This window comes from Serinus canaria, chromosome 7 (genome assembly GCF_022539315.1).
Source record: "Serinus canaria isolate serCan28SL12 chromosome 7, serCan2020, whole genome shotgun sequence".
Taxonomy (NCBI): domain Eukaryota; kingdom Metazoa; phylum Chordata; class Aves; order Passeriformes; family Fringillidae; genus Serinus; species Serinus canaria.
In genome coordinates this window covers 29,501,618-29,523,930 of record NC_066321.1, presented here as the reverse complement: position 1 = coordinate 29,523,930, position 22,313 = coordinate 29,501,618, and the positions used below count along the sequence as shown (strand labels likewise).

The 22,313-nt window shown below is 39.2% G+C and overlaps 1 protein-coding gene across 5 annotated transcripts in view; it reads left to right on the top strand.

The window, feature by feature from the left end:
• The window catches only part of MYO1B (myosin IB), a 107,337-nt gene extending 85,668 nt beyond the window's left edge, over positions 1 to 21,669 (top strand). For 3 of the 5 annotated variants that reach the window (XM_050976969.1, XM_050976967.1, XM_050976968.1), the window contains 12 exons: positions 243 to 392; positions 2,430 to 2,498; positions 4,044 to 4,130; positions 4,430 to 4,516; positions 7,111 to 7,197; positions 10,292 to 10,366; positions 10,763 to 10,897; positions 11,736 to 11,842; positions 14,294 to 14,426; positions 15,927 to 16,079; positions 16,953 to 17,080; positions 19,614 to 21,669. In XM_050976969.1, coding sequence (XP_050832926.1) covers positions 243 to 392; positions 2,430 to 2,498; positions 4,044 to 4,130; positions 4,430 to 4,516; positions 7,111 to 7,197; positions 10,292 to 10,366; positions 10,763 to 10,897; positions 11,736 to 11,842; positions 14,294 to 14,426; positions 15,927 to 16,079; positions 16,953 to 17,080; positions 19,614 to 19,737 — 1,335 coding nt within the window. In that variant the 3' untranslated portion in view covers positions 19,738 to 21,669. The remainder of the gene's footprint in view (positions 1 to 242; positions 393 to 2,429; positions 2,499 to 4,043; positions 4,131 to 4,429; positions 4,517 to 7,110; positions 7,198 to 10,291; positions 10,367 to 10,762; positions 10,898 to 11,735; positions 11,843 to 14,293; positions 14,427 to 15,926; positions 16,080 to 16,952; positions 17,081 to 19,613) is intronic. The other 2 variants (XM_050976970.1, XM_050976971.1) reach the window with 2 other exon arrangements.
• The last annotated feature ends 644 nt before the right edge of the window (positions 21,670 to 22,313 follow it).

Here is a 22,313-nt window from a genome sequence, read left to right as displayed (position 1 = left end):
GTCAGCCTTAATTTAATATCATTTTCAAGCAGTGACTTGTGACATTGTATCTGCCACAAATCTTGTTGGTCAACCTGCCTGTAGCTCTGGAGATGAGTAAAACAAGGTGTGACTGAGGGGGGACTTCAGTGGAGAGGAGATTTCTCTTACAAGAGCTGTGCTTATGGGTTTTTTCCTTGTCTCTTCTCTCCTGCTGTTTTTCTTCCAATGTCATACAAAACCCTGGAAACCCCCACACTCAGCTCTTCAAGCTAGAAGACCTGAGAAAGCAGCGCCTGGAGGACTTGGCCACTCTGATTGGGAAGATTTACAGAGGCTGGAAGTGCCGTACTCACTTCTTGCTGATGAAAAAATGCCAGGTTGTGATTGCTTCCTGGTACAGGAGATACTCAGTAAGATACCATCCTTACTACAGGGGGGGTTCTCTTCATTGTTTAATGCATGTAACCTTCATGGGGTGTTTTTCTTTAATGTGCACAGAGAGCTGTTGAAAAAACTCAATTTTATGTTAATACTTTTGTACCAATAGCAGGAATAAAGAAAATTTAGTTTCTACAGACTACTGTTAGGTGCTTGTTTTTAAAAAATTAAAGTCTCACCAGAGTCCTTTCACTCTGGGAGAGCAGGATTCTCTGGCTCAGCTGGGAAGAGTCTTCTTCATTCAGCTAAAATGCTGTGCTTCCCAGCACTTACAGTGCTCTCAAAACATATGGTTAACGTGTAAAAAACCTTCAGTAATATACATGTGCAGTTCTGTGGAATTCAGTCATTCCTAAGCCTTTTTGTGGTTTTGCCTTATTTGGAACACTTGCCTTAGACTCAAAAATGCTGCCTGCAGGGGTTTATTTTAATTGTAACTCCTAAGACTCGTAATTTGGTATCATTATTGATACAGTTCATCCCAAAGCAGTTTCAGGACTGGGTGTTCTGTGCCACAAACTGAACACTAATACATGACTCTTTCATGTTTTCTTGGCAGTTAGTAAATAATACTGTCTTACTGACTGATAAAAAAGATTTATTTGTTTTTAAAGCCACTCTTGAACTTCTCAGCTGCGTTTTGTTGTTACTAGAGAACAGCACAAGCATATCAGGAGCCTTGATGAAACACAGAAAGTCTTCTTAAACAGCAAGTGGCAGAGTTGACAAATCCCTGTTTTTCAGTTGACAAGCACTTCTGTTTGTCCTCTCGAAAGCCATCAGTGTTTGGGTCACTTCTCTTGGAGAATTAGAGGGATGTATAGATCATTTGGAAAAAGTATGACTGAAGCATAGTTCTTGATTTTAAAACCCCTCTGACTCTGTGTGACTGAAAGCCCTGTTCCTACAAACAGCATCATTAGAGTTGCATTGTGCCCATATGGCTTCATTACAATCTTAATGAATTTAAATGGACTTACTGCAGCTAGACTGGCACAGCTTTAAATATAAAGAAATGGATACAAATTCACGGCCAAGAACTGCTGATTTCTTAACTGTAAGCCTTTTTTGGGTCACTGATGAAACAGGGCAGCAGTTGTTTTATTGGTGATGACAGAGATGTTTCCTCAGCCTCTTCACAGGGATGGAAGGCACTGTTCTCCTAGCCCAACATGAATGGCAGGCACTGTGCTTTGAAGGTTTCACGGGAAATCCCTGGAATGAATAAAGCTTTTTTGAGTAGCTCTTGTGCTGGAGGCTTGACTCGAGGATCTGCAGGCACATGCCTTGCAGGGCATGTCAGACAGCAGCTGTGGCATGAGGGTGGCCCAGAGGGGACCCTCTCCAGCTTGCTCACAGAGATTTTCACTGTCACTGAAAGGGCTGAATGTCTAGTCTAAAAGCCCTGTTGCAAAGTCTGTCAATTTAGTATTATACTAAACACTGGACTACTGGAGAACTGAGCTCTTTAAAAGGAAAATGCTCAGCTGTCCAGGAAATTTATTGCTCAACCTGGCATACTTAAATAGTACTCCAGCATCTCATTCAGGAATCCTTGCTTTTGGTTTTTTTCCTCTTCCTAAGTTATCATCAGCCATAAAGGCACTGTGTGTAATAGGAACAGCACATGCCTTATGAAAAGGTGGTGAAAAGCTTAGCCTACAAACCTGGGTATGTGTGACAGTTTGTGTGCTACTCTGGTGGTGGGAAAGACAAATAAAGCTCTTACTGTTAGCATTTAATGTGCAATTGTGCTGCTGACCATGAACTTAGTGTTTCTGTAAACAGAGTGACATTGTCCATGCAGCATTGTTGATGTGCTTTGTTTCCCCTCGAGTTGAACACAGAATCTACACTCTGATCTGCTCACTCAGAAATTGTTCACTTTTTACATTTAGTGCTTGGCTCCTCAAGCATATTGTCAAATGTTAGTAATGAAAGGTTTATTATGCAGTGTTTAACAGACATAATATTCTGTTCTAAACATCACATACTTATTTCTAACACAGCAACAAAAAAAATACCAGAAGATAAAGAGTTCGGCTATCACGGTACAGTCATACACCAGAGGGTGGAAGGTGAGTTTCCTGTTACTGCAGCTCTCTCTGCTTGGAGAGGTAAGGAGCAGGTCAGAAAACACTTTCCAGGTGCACTGAGCCTCCTGCCTGTCACACCTTCTCTCCTTGGAGCTGTGGCTGTGCCGTGGCCATTGTTAGACACTGGTGTTTGCTGTAGAAGAGGTGAGTTCAGGATCCCTGCAAATGGTGCAAGGGGGGTGCTGGCACCCCACTAAATCACTGGGTTATGCTTGAGGCATCTCCTGCCAAGGAATTGAGATGGCCAGCAGCTCCAGAGAAGGATGCTCTGGGGCTCTGGCACTGACCTTAGGAGAATTATAGCCCTGGACTGATTTGGAAGAAACAAGTTGTGGTTGGCAGTTATTTTGTGCCTTATAGGATTCTCAAAGAGTGAATCAAATTGAAAGCAGGATTAAAATAAAGAATTTGGGTTGCCTGGGCAATTTGTTACTTGGGTTAAATCTTCAATTCTCCTCTGCCTGCCAAGTGGAGGAGTGAAAGTGTACTTGTGTTATGAAAGAAGTTTATTGCTTGTTCTCTGCCTCAATTTGCCACAACTTCACTTCTTCTCTGAGACGTTTGTACTTTGTGAAGGGATAATCATGCATCCTAGTAGATATTTAAGGAATGATGCTTTAATAGGAGCTAAAAATGAGATTAACAGCTCACATGAAAGCAGCCATGATGATCAAAACAACCACTGCTGTCCATCTTCAGAAAAAGCAACCCTGGGCTCCTCTCTTTTCTTATTAACCTTTCTTCACCCTGCTAAAGGTGGCTTTCCCCTCTAGTTAGACAGAGAGAACTTCCTTTATGTCTGGAGCCAGTTCCCTTTCTGTCAGACAGGGAAGGAAGGGGCTGCAGTGAGTAGCTATTGGTGTAAATAGTCTCTCCTGCCCAGAAGGCTTTAAAGTTTGCCAGCAATAAGATAACGTGATTGGATTTTGCTGTTTCTCTGGATTTTTACTTTGTCTTGATGATTTTGTTTAAATGAGTTAAAACTATCCTTTCAGTCTAACTAATTGATGTGCTGTCTTTTCCCATGAGCATTATTTGAAGAAAACTGGGTTAAAAGCATCATCTCAAGTTATGGTTTTCTGTTTGCCATTGGAGAACAAGCTCTTTTGCCATAGCATTGTGCATGAAAGCCTGGTGTGACAGCAGCCTTTAGTGTGACCTAAAGCCAGGCAATTTACTTGGGATTTATTCTTTATTGCACTCTAAATGGATTAGACATTTCGTGTATGGGGAAAAAATATTGTTGCCATTGTGCAAACAGACATATAGATATCTCAGGTAATGCAGCAAATCTGGGAGAAAACTGAGTATTGAACTAAGATCCCCTGGCCTGCCAGTCCCAGCCTTGCAGCACAGACTCCTCCCTGGAGCAGCACATTTTAGGCTGGGCAGCATTTGTGAATGTATTTGCTTGGGGATTTGGAGGCAGTGCTTTTTTGGTTTTGCCTAGATTTACAAGTTGCAGTGCCCTACTTCAAAAACATGAAAAGTTAGTTAGTCAAAAAGAACATTTTGAATTGTTTACAGGCTCGGAAACTTCTTCGGGAGCTGAAGCATCTGAAGCGTTGTAATGAGGCTGCCACAGTAATTGCTGCTTATTGGCATGGTACCCAGGTAAGAAAGCTGTGCAGCTGTGTGTCCCTGCGTGGAGTGAAGAAGGATGTCCCTCAGGACAGTTATCTGGGAATACTGTCAGTGCCTTAAACTGCTTTGACTGCTTAAACTGGTTTTTGTTTTGGTTTCTCTTTGCTGCTAACATGTCATAGCTGGTGCAGTCTGGGAAGCTGGGACACGCTTTAATTGTTGCTGTTTGTAGTGACTGGTGACTTGCTTTCCTTCTTGCACCAATGGGAACTTGCAGTAACCTTTTCTTTCCTAAGCTTTTCTATATCCCCTTTTCAAATGCATCACAGGCACGAAGGGAACTGAGACGACTGAAAGACGAGGCTAGAAATAAACATGCTATTGCTGTTATTTGGGCTTTCTGGCTTGGATATAAGGTACTTGATGCACATATCACATGTCCCCCCTTCATTGCTCAACACCATCGGCATTTAATCATTATTTCATAGTGAGAATTAATGACTAATACAATTCACTCTTCAGTAATAGAGCATGATCATCGATTCCTTCCATCTCCATTCATGCCACACCTAATAAATCTGGGAGCAATGGGAATGCCAGTTTTTGTAGAGTAGGAAACACCTTGCATGGCAACCAAGTACATGCTTGCACTAACAAGCCATTAGACTAGATTAAAATTGACTGGACTGCAGTAATCTCAAATTAGGAAATGCATTTAACTCCATGTAAATATGCAAAGTGGGGGTTGTGGGGGGAGAGAAGGTTGGGGTTTTTTGGTGTGTTCCTCTCCATGCCCCCAATAAGTGCTTCCAGTGACACTGTGTTAGTGATCCAATTGAGATTTTTACCACTTAGTATAATCTGTACCCTGGACAGTCTTCACCTGCAAGTTCAAACCAACAGCATTAAATTCTAGTTATGATTGGTTTAATTGATTCTCTGCTGTGATTTGAACCAGTAAAAAAAATTTAGTGACCACAAGTAAAGCAAAATTTTATGAGCTGATCTATTAGCAGAAAATTATGTTAGTTTGCAATTCTACACTTAGAGCTCTAGAAAAATCCCAGGAATTTCAGCATCAGCTGTTTGTTTTCAGAAGCAAAGTCCCACTGAAAGATTCTTGCTAATCCCCAGCCTGTAGCTGTGGGTTATGTGAACATTTGAAATGCTGTTCACTAGAGGTCAAAAATATATCGGTTTCAATTAATAAATTCCTAATTTAGTTGAAAACCACAAATACATTAGATTTAAAACATTTTTCAGTTGTTATTTATGGTTGTGGGTGTGTTGTTAGAACACCTTGCCAACTGGATGCAGAAACATGCTCAAATTACATCTGGAGTATTATGCTGTGTTTGACCTTTGCTATTTTGGTATAAATCTATTAGATTTCCAGCAAAATGGCAGCCCTGGGAATCCAAACAAACATGTACAGAACTTCCTTAATACCAGGGAGTCTTTGGAACTTTTCAGCTCTAGCTTGATGTTTAGGTAATGGTATAATTTGACACAAACAGAGTTTCCTCTACATTTGATTAAGCAGAATACACTGAGAATTTATTTCGTTTTTAAAAAGAGTTCCTTTCATGAAAATATTGCTCAGTACTGCAGAAGAGGTATTTGTTTTCATAGTTCTAAGATAGTCCTTTGAATTAAAAGATACATCCAGTGGATGCAATACTGTTAACCATGTTAAAGTTCCTCACTTAAATGTTTAGTAGATTTGGATAATTTTTAACATGGTTTAATAGCTATTTCTATTAACTGGGTCACAGGAATTCAGTGAAAAATTGTCTCCTTATTCCTTAACTATAAATAATCTAAATATAACAATATATATGAATATAAAGATAATAATCTAAATTGAATTAAGATTAGAAAAATAATTACAGCCTCTGATAAGAGAGACAACTTTTTATTGATGTGATCTTTTATCTTTTCCTGGGGGAATATTTAGAACAAAAATTTTTAAAAGTCATCATCAGAAGTCTCTTGCTTTACCAAAAAAACTCACAAACAAACAAACAAAAATGAAACAAAAGTGAGCCTCAAGCACTCAGTTTCCTTCCTTTTCACAAGGTAGACAAAAACTTAGCTTTGCATAGCTCTTGCTTTTACATTGCTGTGCAGTGGGAGCTTTTCTGCCAAGCAGATGAGTGGAAACATAATCTCTGAGTCTACATCTACTGTGCATTAACCTTTCCAGCTGCACCAGAAGAGCAGTACTGGCACAGGTCTGATAACTTACAGCTTGACAAGTGCAGATACAGGGCTAGAGCTGCTCTGACTGAGCCTGTAATACTGGAACTCTTCCTCGAGTGTTTTCATCAGATAACTGAACAAAAAATGTGCTGGTATCTCCTAAAATGCAGCATTCTGTTAAGTTGCCCACACATGCCTCAAATTGCTTTCCTAAAATGGAATGATTGATGAAAGGTAGGAAGGTGCCTATCTATTTGTACATGAGGAATGCACTAGGTTTGATGGCTTCACCCCTAATTCCACAGACAGACATAATTTTAACATGGAGATTTGAACATGGCTGGAGATTTTTAAATTTTTTTTTAATACATAAAGATCAAAATTTAAAAAAACCCTGCCGGATTAAAAAATTTTGGAAAGTCACCATGGCACATAGTTTCAGAGTTGATTCTGCCCTGCCCAGGCACTTGCCAGAGGAAGAAGTGACTAGACAGTGAGATCTTAATAAGTCTTGATGCTCATGTGCATCACTGCAGGCAAAGCCCTCCCGTCAGAATCAGCTCATGGCAGGTGGCACAGAGGAGCAGGAGGAAGGGCTGACAGTGCATAAGGGGGCTGAATATCACAATTCCCACCTGTGCATGCCACGTCAGCAGCACTGGAGGCTTTCTGGAGCTTCTCCGTGGCTCGGGCGGCGCGTTGGGCGCCGAAGGGCGAGCGCTGCTCCTCCATCCCTGCCCCTCCCGGGGGTGGGAGCTGTGCTCTCTGCTCCAGGCTCTCTCTCTTGTTCACTCTCTGAACCTTTTAGGCTCGGAGGGAGTTGAAACGCTTGAAGGAGGAGGCTAGGCGTAAGCATGCTGTGGCAGTCATTTGGGCTTACTGGCTTGGACTGAAGGTACTTTCTCCGACGCTCCCCTCTGTCAGCGTGGCACACCCTACTAACCCTTAATAAACAAGCAGTTGTGTGGGCTCTCTAGAAGGGGTGGTTGTTTTTCCACGTTGTTTAACTTTGTCGTGGACTTGGCTGAAGAAGTCATAAATGAGATTGCCTCACTTACAGCAACATTGAGGCATTGGGGTTTTTTTGTCATATCAGCAATCACAGGAAGACAAAAGTCAGATAAAAGGGACTCTATTGCAGTTGTTGACTTTAAAAACTGACCTACCTTGGCACAGGTCCTATCTGGAAAGATTACAAGGATGTATTTTCTTGTTGTGACCTCTGCTTGTTAGAGTGGGAAGGAGGGTGGAAGTGTCTGACTCTCACTGCTGCTCACAGTAGACCCCTGACCCCAGTGTTGAGGAGGGCAGGGTATAAAACCAGTGATCATGTCCTGTTGCATCCAGCAGCCTTTTTGGGGCCTGGCATTGCACCACCTGTGGCTTGTGACAGCCATGGATTCCTAGAAAAATTGAGATGCACAAAAGTGTTTTGTTTTCTGTCCCTTGCTTTCCTGGACTGCTTGGCAAAAGAAAACACATCTGTAATCTGGAAAAATGTAGTTCTGGTCTGTAAATAGACTATGAAAATGGCATCTTCAGATGTTTCAGGTCTGTGCCCAAATGATTTACATAACACAGCTTTACAGATGCAGTCCTGAAGAACTGCAGAAATCTGAATCTGTTTGGTTTGGCTGGGAGTGACTTCTGCTAACAGGGATATTGAGAACTACAGGAGTATGAAAGGAGAATTCACTTGACAATCCAGAGAAAAGTTTAGGTCTCATATTCTTGTACTTACCCTGACAGTGATGAAATGGGAAAAACAGTTAGAAAACATATAATTATATATAATGCATGTTCATTTGTATTTAAAAAAAAGTCCATTGCAATGCATACATGGAAAACAGAGCTGGAAAATACAAAGGAGCCATTTTTAGAAGTCATTCTGCAGATCAGAATCACACTTTAGGTACTACTGCCAAAGTAGGTCTGTTTTTATGATTTTCAAACAAGGATATGTCCCCCCTGAGAACTCAGAGGCCGTTTTATATCAAAATGCAAGCTGATGACTCCAAAACCTTTAAGGCACATTGCAGCAGGAATACATTTCTGCAGTCTGTGGTTTTCAGTGAGTCTGTTAAACAGTGTAAGCTACATTTCCAATTTCCATCTCACCTGAAATACAGATTTTTTTGAATAAGACTGTAGTCTGTCATTCCAACATATCACTGTTACCACAGGCAGTTTGAAGGCAAAGTGTTTTCACCCATGACATGCAAGGCTGAAGAATTAAAGCTGATAAAAGCAATGAGGATTAAACCAAGATGTTGTGAGGATTTTGTTTAGTTTTTGGGTTGATTTTTTTTTTTTTTTTTTTTACTTGTATGCCAAGTAGATTTTAATAGCATTTGTGGTACTTTCCAGATTTAGGCTTTTCTGGAGCAGCTTGCATTTCTCAGTGCTTGCTTTGCAGCTTCCCTGCAGCACCAATAGGATGCGTGGGTGTCTCTTAGTCCCTTTCTCCAAATTAATTTGCACACCTTGCAGCTTGCAAAGAATAATACAAAGCAAGATCATTAAGGAGAATCTATGGTGAGATTTGGGATGATTGTGGTTGGAGTGGCTTTGAGTGTGTTCATTACCATCCCTGAATAATTAATAAAGGATGTACTCTAATTATAGAGCACTAAGCCTTGCAGAAAATGAGTGAATAAGAACTCTGATTTTTTTTTTCTCATAAAGTGATGAGGAAAAAAATATTCACTGAATTTTCATAGAATGATGACAGCTGAATGCTGCCAGTTTTGTTGGTGCATCTTAATGTGTAATTAAGCAAAATCTATTTACCTGTGGGGTGTATTTGTCCACAAATGGTGACAGATTCTTGCTTTCCAAATGTGGGTTTATTTTAAAATACACAAATTACTGTGAAGCAGAAAGGGGTAAATTTTTTTCTGTAAATTGAAGGGGATTTTATGCTATGGGTTTCCCTTTATATTCTGCTTACAGAAAAGCCAGCAACACTTAGTGAGTTAGCTAAAACCACTAAATTTTGCTCTGGGGTGAATTATGCAAAGCCACGATGTTTTCCCTGGGTTTTGCCCAAAACCCATAACAGGTGTGTTGCAGGCTGTGCCAGAGTTTGCAAAGAAATTTGAAGGATGTTTCAGCTGACTTGAGGTGAGCCTGGGTGTCACATAAAACTGCAAACCAGTTGGGCTCTCCCTAATTGCCTTTTCTGAATTTTGGTCTGTGCTAATTAGCACTGATAGAAATACAAAAGGCAAAACAAGGACTCTAAAACCTGCACTCCTGAGTATGTATTAAAAATTAATATCACCTGCAAAAATTGGTATGATGATTAGTTTTTGATTTTTTAAAAAATTTTATTGGTTTTCAAATAAATTTTGGGAACAAGTATCAAGCTTGCTGACATTAAGCAACCTTTGTGTTGATTCTCTGCTCTTACCAAGCACCAAAATCTTATTTTTCTTTTGGAATGAAAACTGCTTGTGTGAAAAGAATTTTCTCATGCAGAAGTCTTCTCTGAAAAAAAAAAACAAAACCCTTTTTACTATAGCAAACTCTGTGTATTAAGAATTGTAAAGAAGAAAAATCTGAAAAATTCACCAGTTAACTCTGTAATTAACATCAAATAAGTGCCACTTCAGACACAAGAAAATGGTATCATCACTGGTGAGGCCTCACTTTTTCCAGTCCAGCTTTATGCAAAAGCCTATTGAAAGTAGATTCATGCTGTGAATTCAACAATATTTGAATAATTTGCCTTTTTGGAGGGAAGCATTTCAAATTCCTTGATAAGTTTGCAAATAATTGCACTCAGGTCAGCTGAGGTATCTTTCATCATGGTCCATGGTCTGCTTCACATAATTTAAGTGTGACCAGGTGATGTTCCTATTTCAGGGAGCCCTTTGCATGTATGTATGCTTGTTTTAATGTTGTCTACCATAGAGCTTGGTAAAAAAGTACTTGTGCAAACAAATGCATTATTTATATTCATTTTGAGGGTTTGTTTAACTTTCCAGGTCCGTAGAGAATACAGGAAATTCTTCAGAGCCAATGCTGGAAGAAAAATTTATGAATTTACCCTTCAGAGAATTGTATGTATATATCTGTACAAAGTACTTGTACACTTTCTGTGTTTTAAGTTTTTATTTTCTATCAAATGTAGCTGTTGTGTCATGATAGTCTTTGTAAGGAAATGTCCAAGCACATGGAAAAGTGACAAATTAATATTCTGATATTGTAAAGAAAGGATAGTGATAATATTTGGAGGTATAAGAATGGCACTAAGTATTTGCCACACTTCTGTGATGCCTAAATCTGCATTTCTCAATATACCTGGCTTTAAAAATCCATATTCTGGTTTATGGGAGCTGAGAGTTGCAGTTTGGTCACTGTGCTCTTTACTCACAGAGTATCTGCTTTTCCTTGCAGACTTCAATAACTCTGATATGCGAACATTAATAAAACATCTTGCTTCAATTTTGTCACAGATGCAAAAATACTTCTTGGAAATGAAGAATAAGATGCCTTCTTTATCACCAATAGATAAAAATTGGCCAGCGAGGCCTTACCTTTTCTTGGATTCAACTCACACGGAGCTAAAGAGGATTTTCCATTTGTGGAGGGTAGGACACATTCTGGTCCAGTCTGTGCAGAACTTCTTCCCATGACTTTAAACAGTATTGTTCACCAAGGGTCTATTTTTAGGATGTGTTTCCTTTGATTCCAGCCAGAATAATTTCATTGCTTTGGAAGGAGTAGGTTTTTTGATCATTGCCTTTGGCCTGCAAGGGATATAACTACCCTGGCTGCTCCTTTCTGGGGCTGGGGAGAGAGGTTTGCATCCTGCCATCAGCCTGTTAATTAATAGCTGGTAATACTCGTGTCCATGGCCAGGACTTGGACCAATGCTGGAAGTGCTGGGTGGAATTTTTTACTTATGAGCTGTGGTTAGCTGAAATTTGTTTTGGATCTTTGGCTGGAGAGAACGGCGAGAATCTGTACAAGTGCTGATGGGATGTTTTACTGATCCTGTGGGCTGTGTTTTCTGTGAATTGTCAAGGAACACTTTTCCTTTCTGAGCCTGCAAAACTCACCCTGTCAGCTGTGTCTTTTTCTTTCTCTCTGCCTACATAAACTTTCAAAATTGTGGAACTGAATTCATATTTTTGTGAACCTTTTTAGTGTACTCTTCCAATGAATGGTGTCTCATAGATTCAGCTCATGTTCATACTTACAGGAGATGTTTTATATGTTGTTTCTGGTGTAATTCAAAAGTATCTAGAATGGGTGAGGAGAAGAACCCCTCCCCTGTTTGTTATCAGTGGCACGTAGGATGGAGCTGAATCACTTCAGAAGCATACAAAGAATGTGCATCTTGAGCAATGAGCAAACATTGGTCTGTGGTGCTGTGAGATTGGGAAAGATAATTTTATGGTTTGTTTAATATATCCTGTTTTGTAGTGTAAAAAGTACAGAGATCAGTTCACAGATCAGCAAAAGCTGATATATGAAGAAAAACTGGAAGCAAGTGAACTTTTCAAGGACAAGAAGGCTTTATATCCAGCCAGGTAATGACTGATTCTGCTGCTTTTAGGGTACCAGAAATTCAATATCCTTACATAGATTTGGGAAACTAAGCAAGACTTCGCTTTTCATCTTAAGCAGGAATGTGCATTTTCCTTGTTGACAACATCCCTCCATCATTTGCCTTTACCATCCTGAAAATTGACCTCAGTTAGAAGCAAACTCAGATGTTGTTACAGCCACCAGTCCTGTGACAACAAGAACTTCTCTCCAAAATCCATGGTGGCTTGTTGTTCTAAGCCTCCTTGACCCACTTATGCCTTACAAGGTTGGGGAACTTGCAGGTGGGAACAACTTTCATCCTTTCCCCTCATTCCCTTCAGGCTGTTTCCTGCAATAATAAATGTAGAGTGAGATGGAAGTTGTTAAGTGACAATGTCACTCCCTCCCAGGTGGGCTGTGCTGGGGAGCTCTCCTGTGTTCAAACTTAAGGTGAAGACTGGGTAATTTAAGAGTTAGATACACTGGTGCAGATCTTTTTGCAAATATACTTAAAAGAAATTTCTTTTTCCATTTTAGATTTTTTTTTTTGCTTTTAATAATGTGAAATCTCTGCAAATATGTTTTTTGGTTTCTCACATTATTGAGTTCTTTAAAACTGACAGATTCTCGTCATTGCCGTCTACAGAGCCAGCATTACTCTAGAAAGTGCAGTAGTATCTAATTTTATTTAAGGAATACACTTTTGGTGTGCAGTAAAACTGGCAAAAGAGAGATATGATGTCCTTGATATAAGTTGGCTTACACTTTTTGAGTGAACACAAGCTTATAAATTGTGTTTTTTCTTTAAAACAGCCATCTTGTCCATCTCGAGAGAGTTTTCTCTTAGAAGCTGTAGTTTGAGCTGAGCAGGAACAAATAGAATGAGAAGCAATTTTCAGCAGAGGGAGGAACAGGAATCTGCAGGAGTTTATGGGAACAGTTCCATGCATGGACTAGCTCTGCTTGTTGTTTGTGTGTTTCCTTGGTTTTGTGTCATTTTTTATTGAAACATTTCCTGTTTTCCTGTAATGGGCTCCATGTACATTTCTCTTTTTTTCCCCTTCAGTAGATCACTTAATATCTATATATGCTAGCTTGTGGTTTGTTCTTTATTTGCTTTGGGATGTCTTTTTATGCTGGGAAAAGAGAAAGATGGTGCCTTTGGATTTTCCTATGAGCAAGCAGATTTTTTTAGTTTTTAGTCAGTATGCATCTGCTCAACATAGAGCTCTTTGGAAAGGAAGGAATTCTATTTATATCCCTGGTTTGGTACTTTTTACACCAAGGCTGAACAATGCAATAACCTACAGCAAAATATACACACACACATATCTTTAAAAAAAAAAAATATATATATGTATATTTATGAGAATAATTTTTATCCAAGACTATCTTAAGTGGATAGAGGAACTGTTGATTCCTTTCAGTTTTAGCTATGACTTGTCATCATTTGATCAGGGATGAAGCCCACAGGGAATTTACTCTTTTGCTGACTATGGTTTCATACTGCTCATTAATAAAAACCAAAAAAACCCCAAAGCTCCAACATGGTGGAAAGTTGGAATGCTTTCCCTTCCCTGCATTCATTTAGAAACATTTCCATCTTTTTGTCTGGTATTCAGAGCTGCTTAGCTCCTACTGTTGTTTTGTTGGTTTGGGTTTTTTTAATCGGCCTAAGGGTAGAGAAAATTACTGTATAAAGTTTCTGATTAATTAGTATGATAATGGTTCATAGGATGTGACTAATTTACTGTCTGAAGGAGAAAGAGGGACTTGTGGGTACTAAAATTCCAGTATCCTTCCTCTTCTTTCCCATCTCTCTGGGTGCCAGAGATGCAATGGTAAAGGCAGTGCTGTTCCACATAATGCATCAGTTTCTCCTGGGCTCCACTCTTGGCAAACCTTTGCATTAATGCTTTGACTGAAGTTAAATCACCAGTTTTAAAGTGACTTCCAAACAAAGCAAGCAGTGACAATTCATCAGTTCTTGGTCTGTAGTGAGGCCCTTATTTTAACGCCCCGAGGTGTGTAAAGATGGGCGAGTTTGCAAGTGCAGCAGATGTTGACAAGGAGCTGCTGCACGTTTCACAAACAGATCTTGAAGGCAAGTTCATGTCTGTCACTGAAGGCCTGCCTGTCAGCATCAATAGTGTGTCAGTCCTACTGGGCTTTTATCTTCTGCTTTCACAGAGGCTCTCACTGGGTGGTTTCAAATTGCAGTTGACTGCTTATGCAAGGATGTTCATGTGTCTGATATCCAAAGCAGTTGGGCCCATTTAACTGGAAAATGCTTCCAGAGCAAGCAAAAACCCTATCCTATTCTGTCTTTGATAACTTTCCCTTCACTCACCATCACTGAAAATGGTGTTTGGTGCATCTCCTCGTGAGGCTTGTGCTGGTGTCAGGTCTGCTTCTTGCCTGGGGTTCATGTTTAGCTGGTGTTTCCTTGGCAGTGTTGGGCAGCCGTTCCAAGGGGCTTACCTGGAGATCAGCGAGAACCCCAAGTACAAAAAGCTCAAAGATGCCGTGGATGAGAAGATCATCATTGCAGAAGTTGTCAATAAGATCAATCGAGCTAATGGGAAGGTAATCACATGGATTTGATTTATCCAGAAGGGTAGATCATTTTTGTTACAAATACATTGAGAGACTCGTAATAGTCTGAGGATTTTTTAAAGAATGCATATTTTTAAGGGCAAGACTGGAAATGTTGGTTTTATGTAACTTGGTGATTTTAAACACCTCTTTTAAATTTACATGAAGATTACTAAAATCTTGGTTTGTGGTTTCCAGCAACTTTTCCAAACAAAAAAGGTATCTCATCAGCTGGTAACAGAATGTATTGTGTCACTACTAAAGGTAGTCTCTGAACTCAGCTAAGATCTTCTATTTGCCAATTAAAGAAAATAAACATTTAGCAAATATCTCACTCAAGTATTTAGAAATCTTAACTTTTCAAAGTCCATGCTGTCAGTCAAGCTTCTGATTATCACATTTTATTATCTTTTAAAATTATGAGTGGCATACTCTGCTAGCTTTACCTGCCTTCCAAAGATCTTTGGAAGAGCCAAGTTTCTTGTATCATTTGAATAAAGTTGTTAAATATGGTGGGTACCTTTTTATTCTGCCAACATAGGACACATTTTGCATTTAAATGATACTTATTAAAACAGGAAGTATTTTTCTGCCTAAGTAAACTTAATTGCTTTCACCATATCTGTCTAAGTATTAGAAGTAGTAGATTTCAACTTCTCAGATGTAGCTGTCATTTGCATTTGTAGGAGTGAAATTAGGTTGCCCATTGTTGATGCCAAGTTAATTTTCTGGTTTAGAAGAATCTAATTAAGTGAAGACAATATCGTTCCTCTACTTTCATAGGCCACAGCTCTCAAGATTAAAAAAAAATAATTACTGAACTATGGTTCTATGTGCTTAAGGCAGCTACTTCTTAATTTTAATAAAGATTTTAGTCTTTAAAAGTTTACAGGAGTAAAATGTGTATGTGGATTAGGTTCTCATTTCTCTGTCTTACTATTTTCTAAGACAAATTTAAGAACACACATTTCATGCTTTAAAAATATTTGTCTTTTGAAAATATGAATGCTTATCCTCCTAAAGGGTAATTCCAAGAGATAAAGGGAGGAGAACATAACTCTGAAAAGTACTTACGTGATTTGAGTTGCTCTGCATCATAGTTTTGGTGAATAATCCTCAATATAGAGACTTAGTGTGTGATGATTTTCCTGGAGATTTAAAGAGCATGAGAAATGAGGTTATCCTGATTTGCATAGTTTCAGAGTTTGACTTTCTGAATTTTACAGCTGCAAGCCAGTAATTGAAGGAACTGTTTATACCTAAGCATATGTGCCAAAATGAGCTAAGCTTCTCAGTCTATAATTAGATACATAAATAAATTTGACCTGATTTTAACTGATCTGCAGCTTTTACTGAACATCAAATGTTCACATTTGCTAATGTGGGCCAAGCTTTTTAACTCTGTCAACTCTTTGGAGTCTTAGTAGGTGCCTGATGAAAACCATCTCTCTCCTCATGTGGACAATGGTCTGAATTTTTGCATTTTCACAGGCTGCATCCAGGATTTTCTTGTTAACCAAAAACAACGTTCTTCTCGCGGATCAAAAATCTGGGACTATCAAGTCAGAGGTTCCACTGGGAGATGTTACCAAAGTGTCCATGAGCTCCCAGAATGATGGATTCTTTGCAGTGCACCTCAAGGAGGTTGGTTACCACTCCATCACAAAATATGTTTTGTGTGCAGTGATGTGAAACCTGTTTCTTAATTATCTTGTAGCATTAAACCATAGGGGTTTAGCTTCTGGGCTTAGAAATTTATTGAACTTTGCCATAGCTGAAAAAACCTCTGATTTAAAGCCACTGAAGCCAAATGAGAACAGTTTATTACATTATGAACGATCACTTAACTGTGAAAATCAGACTTCTTGTTTCACTGCAGTCTTTTCAGGATCAGAGTTTTCCACTTGTAATATGGTTCAGGTGCCTTGTGCCAGTGCTTTCCTTACTGGTAGAATATTTCTCTCTTCTTTATGGGATGCCAAGAAGTCGACACAGTTAATTTTTTACTCAGTTCTAAAACCTTAGCTCAGTGCTATATTTGCCTCACTGCACTGTAACCATTGCTCTGCTAAAATCATTAAGCTGGCATCTGTATTCTAGCCTAAATGAACCTGAAGACTGTTATGTAGAGTGTCTTTTCATACTCACTGCCATCATCCTAATCCTGGTGTTGGGAATTTGCTTTTGCTCCATTCCACAAGTATTGAAAGCTTGCTGTGGTGTATCCAGACAAGGGATACACAAACACCACAGTTTTGTAGGAAAATGAAGATGACCCTCCTTTAGGGCCAGAAACGATTTTTTTTTCACCTTTCTCACCTGATTTGTAGATTATTTGGGTGCAAATGCTATTTTGATCCTATACACTGCACTGCAATCCCTATTTAATTTACAAGACAAAAGATGGTTGTTTCCTTAAACTGGGAAGAGAAGACTCCTTGTAAACCCTCCTGCTTGGCTGCCATTTAATCATACTCAAGGTTTTGGTAGTCCTAACTGTTTTCCTTCCTGTTTCAGGGTTCAGAAGCTGCCAGTAAAGGAGATTTCCTGCTCAGCAGCGATCACCTTATTGAAATGGCCACTAAACTTTACCGCACTACCCTCAGCCAAACCAAACAGAAGCTCAACATTGAGATATCTGATGAGTATGTTTCTTGTTTTCTTAAGAGTACATTTGCTTCAGTGCAGCATGCTAAAAAGTCAAGTATCTGGTGACAGAATAACAAAACACTGTTGTGTAGCTAAGCCTTCTTTTCTCTTGACAGAATACTTGTAAAGAAGGATCCAGTTTTCAGTGTGTGCTCATTTATAGTATTCATTTTGGCTTTTACGTCCCTGAAAGTCATTACAGAAAATGGGCTTTTGTTAAAGTAGTTTCAAATAGGGCTGTGAAGCACAATTGCTGCTGTAGAAATAATCAAGTTACTACATTTGAGAGAACAATTTTGCATGTGACTGAAAAGTTCACAGCTTACTATGAGATATTTATAGATTAGAGGGGACACTAGGTGCCAAGTTCTTCTGAAAGCAACCCAAAAAGACTACAAAGCCTGTCCCCAATCCAATGTAAGTTTATGAAGCTCTATCCCTCTTGTGAAGCTGTAACAACCTATTGCTGTTTGGGGTTTTTGGTTATTAAAGCTTTGTTTGATAAAAGTTGGCATCACAAAATGATATTTATTTCCAATGGGTACAGTTTCATATTTTGGTGTTAAATAAGGACTGCCCTTGTGGTGTTTTTAGCTATGGAATAAAGGTGTTTGTGTGAGAACTCCTGAAGTTTGCTGAGGAAGAGTCTCCCACTTAGTCCACCATTGCCATGTGCCACTTCTGTTCTGTTAAGTTCTCTTTTCAGTAATGTTCAATAGGTGGATTTATTCACTTTGAATAAAGAAGAAAACTTGGAAACCTTTAACAGTGGTGAAGTAAATTTCCTGTAGGCATAAACTGAACCATTTTATCTGGCTGCACCATACTATGTGTGTTCTAGAGTCATGGTAGTGGATACAGTTTGTATCTGTTCAGGTTTGAGGATTTATTAAGAGGCTAATTTTGCTCTTTCCTTAAAAATAAAATCTGCCATTTTCCTTTGTTCTGTTACCAGATGTCATTTAATTTCCTCAAGAGTATGTGGTTTTTAGTCTCTAAAAGAGTGTGGCTATCCCCAGTAAGTTTCTGGTTTAAGGGGGGCTACAAAGGCATAAACTACTAAAGCTAAGTTTAAGCATGCATTGCACTAGTCTGGACAGCCTGCTTGCCTTAGGTCTGGAAAACAGCCTGCTTTCAGGGAGTCTTGCTTTTTGGGATGTGGTTTTTGTTTCTTCTCTTGCAGATTCATGTGTGTGCTGCTATTGAGTTTATCCAGACTAAATAATTTTAAGCTGTTTGCAGTCCCATCTGTGTTGATGTTGAAGCAGGAGTCTTCTCCCTGCTGGAGTTTGGACACAAGCTAGGGACTGAGGAGAAAATGTGGCCTTATTTTGACTGCTCTGCTTTTTGGGAAGAGAGCTGATGTAAGAGTGCTGTTGATGCAGGGCTGTGTTTAGGAGACACACCATTCCCATGCATAATATTGAAACAGTGGCTGCAGGAAAATGCAGCGTTGGTGATGAGACGATGGCTGTAGGAGCTGCACACGTTTTTGGGGTGCAGCTCTTAATGCTGCAGCCCAGAAATGCAGTGCTGAGCAAGCTCTGAGTGCCTGGGCTGTGCAGCAGGAAAGCAGGACCCAAGGGCAGCTGGGCTCAGCAGAGGCCACTTCCTCCCCTGAGCTCTGCCGTCAGCTTGATTTGTGGTTTCCAGCTGCAGAGCAAATTCTTTGAAGTTTTTGGCCTCTGCTGGAGGACTTTTTAAGGATGCTAAAAGGGAAAATCGGCTGTATTACAAAGGACTTTTTAGGTCAGCAAGCACTGCATGTGAGCCAAGAGGCAGCACTGCCTTGCTTGTTGCTTTTAATCTCGCTATCCAGATCCGTGAGAGGTTTGAGGCTCCACAGGAGCACGTTGTTGGTTTTTTTTGTGGTGTTGTTTTTTTTTTTTTTTTTTAGAGCAATTCTCCACATTCAGTGAAATTTCCCTTCCAGTAAAAAGTGAAGAGTCAAATCCAGATTAATTTACCCTGAACTGTAGAAAATGTCTAAATTTAGAGATGGCTGGGCAGGAAGTGAATTTTCCCAGTTGCCGAGCAGGGGGCTATAAAGGCTGACTAAGGATTAGACATATGAGAGCTGCTGAAATACCAGATGTAATAAATTAAGCATAAATCAGAAGAAGAGAACTCCCAATGTTGCTGCAGAAGTGTTGAGCTTCCATGAAAACAGAGAAGTCCCTTTGGCCAACAGTGAAGTAATTGGAAATTGTCTTTGCTGCATTTCTGGTACATGAGAAATTCTGTTTCAAACTGCTTTTTTTCTAAAGGAGTAGCAAACTAACTTGTAAAATGTCCACAGCTATAGGAAAAGGTAGTCATTAAAAGGTACAACCTGAAGGAGATTCTAGCCCTACCATAGCCTATGGCTTTTTTATTTATTCCCTAACTCTTTATTATTAATACAGAACTGAAAATGCCATCTTTTGGAGTGATGCTTAGAACCAAAAGGAAAAGGCTTCTGCTCCTTGTGTGTCTTTTTTTTTTTTTGTCTCCACACTTAACTAAAGTTTTTACCGTTTCCTCTCTTAGGTTCCTGGTCCAGTTCAAACAAGACAAAGTGTGTGTGAAGTTCATACAAGGCAGCCAGAAAAATGGCAACATCCCAACTTGCAAGCGAAAAAACAATCGGCTTCTCGAAGTGGCTGTCCCTTAACTGCAGCTGGTGACTCTCCCTTTCATGGACTTGTTTCTTTGTAATAGTGCAATTTTAGTGGTTTGGTTTTGCTATTTTTATCCTTTTCTGGAGCTGTTGATGGCTAATAGCTTTAGAAACCCTTGGCAAAACATTTGATCGATTGACTTTGAAATCTTTTTGTTCATGCCAGAGTTTTAACCCTCAAAATGCAGATTTTTATCCAGTGAGGCATTTTTACCAGCTGGCACATATCTGTCATACAACCAATCATTCTCTTTGTTTAGCAGCCATATTTTAGTGCAGCATATCATAAACCCACATATTAATGGTAACTTACTTGTATTCCTTAGTCTAGAGATCTGCTTAACAGGAATTATACATGGTCTTGATGCTGGGTGGCCATTTGTGCCCGGTGTCCTTTTATCCCAATCTGTCCAGGTGTCTGTCAGGCTCCTCGTGTCCTGCCCCTGTGCAGACCAGCAGAGCAGAGGCTGACAAAACAACTCCTGTAGCTCACACCAGGACCTGTGTAACTCAACCTTCTGGTCAGTGCAGCACAGAGACATCTAATTCTGCAAAATAGAAGGAATAGATGATTGCACAAGCAGCTACATGCATAATTTTTTAGTGAAACATGCAGAAATTTTGAAACAGCATTTTTAATTAGGTCAGATGTTTTTAATGACTTTATAAAGTAGAGATCAGCAGAATTAAAGAAGCTTTTTCTTTTTTTTCACAAAAGCTATAAAGTTCAAGGCATATTTTCTGTTCTGCTATTCTTCTTTTAAATTATGAGTTAAGATTAGAGCCTGAAAAATGCAATAGTATTCATATTCATAACACAAGTAAATGCTAGTTATTTAAACAGTTAGTTATCAAGTGAAAGGTTTGAGCCTTTCTTTTAAATATGGGCATGTACAATGTGCAATAAAACATACGTGACATTTTGTGAGATTATTTATAATACACTTTTGTGTGGAAGAGAGCGGATTGGTGCAGACTGCATAGACAATGTAGGGGCTAAAATAGATCTGTGTTGTTAATTTGCAGTTTATAGAGTGTACACTACAGTTGTCAATTTGGGAAGAATACTTAGGATAAAAAAAAGAAAAAAAATCCTTAATTTGGGGGTCTGTATATAAATTGGTATTATGGTAATAAAACTGTTCTAATTCTGTGCTGTTTGGTACTCCTATGTTATAACCATATTTTTGTACTCCAAACTATTTTATATAACTCTTGTGCCTGATGTAAATGCGTGCACAGAAAATACAATCAAGGGCCGCATGATAAACCTTCAGTGTAACTGATTGCACTTAATCTTTTATAAGCCAGAAGCATTAGCTGAAATCCTTGAGAGGAGAGATGCTTTTCCAGAGGGAAGGAACTGCTCACGTGAAGGGTTTGTGGGATGTGACTCTGTGATTTGTGGAGGAAGCACCTTGTATTTTTGCAGTCTGATCTAGGACAGATTAAGACCCTGGCTATCTGATGTGCAGTGCTGGAAGTCCAAGCATAAATAAAAGAAAGAGAAAGAAAAGCTCAGAGTGTCCTTCCTCTCCTGGTGGGGATGTGGTGTAGCACTCACGGCGGTGATGTGATGAAGGCTCCTCTGGGTAGTTCAAGGTTAAAACAGTGTTTACTGCAATAGGTCTTCAAGTGCTAATGGTTATTAGTCTGAAAAATACAACTGGTTTGGGTTACACCACCCTCTGCTTTGGGATTAAATGGTTTTCCTATGATTTGGATATAAAGCTGTTGTTTTACCAGGATGCTTCAATGTTGCTGTTAAAAGTCCATACGTGTGACCTTGAAAGGTGGAAATAATCAAAAGATGTATTTCCCAAACTGACAAAAAGCTGCCTCTTCCTCATAATTGTAGTTCAAACCCTTCTTCTAATAAATGAGTCAGGCTAATAGTTTAATAAAATTTAAATAATTTTACATGTATTGCAATTGCAGATGCTTGTGAAGGAGATTTTAGAATAGATTTGTGATGCAAAATTATGGTACTTGAAAGGCATTAGTCCATTGCCTTAAGAAGACAGCACATAATGATGACAATGTAGCATTTAAAACTCCTAAATCCTGTATTAGAATTTCTGCTTGGGGAAAATTGGAGATTTGGTAAAACTGTTCACTCTCTTGGAAACCTTACAGTAAGAACTGCATGCATAAAATGATAAAAATTAATAAAAAATAAGGAAAAAAAAACATTTGAAATTGGAGGTAATTCTGTAGTTACTTGCAGGTAAGAAATGGGAGAGTGGATTAAGAACATCTGGATATTTGGCCCATGAAACCAGGGTATTAGAGGATAATATTAGGTATTTGTCCCATCCCTGCCAGCTCCAGTACACATCTCTTCTATTTTTTTGACCTTTGCAGCAAGTCATAATAGCCATACCTACAAAAGACTGGAAGAGAGACAAACTCCTCACCTTGGTTTCTCTTGTTTCCTTTCTTTTTCTGGACTCCAACAATTTCTACCTTGCACATTAGCTGGTACTTTGTGACAATTATCTTTTGACTCTTGAATACTTCTCAATGTACAGAGCAAGTTTTGCTGAACATGAATTATTAGATATTGCTCA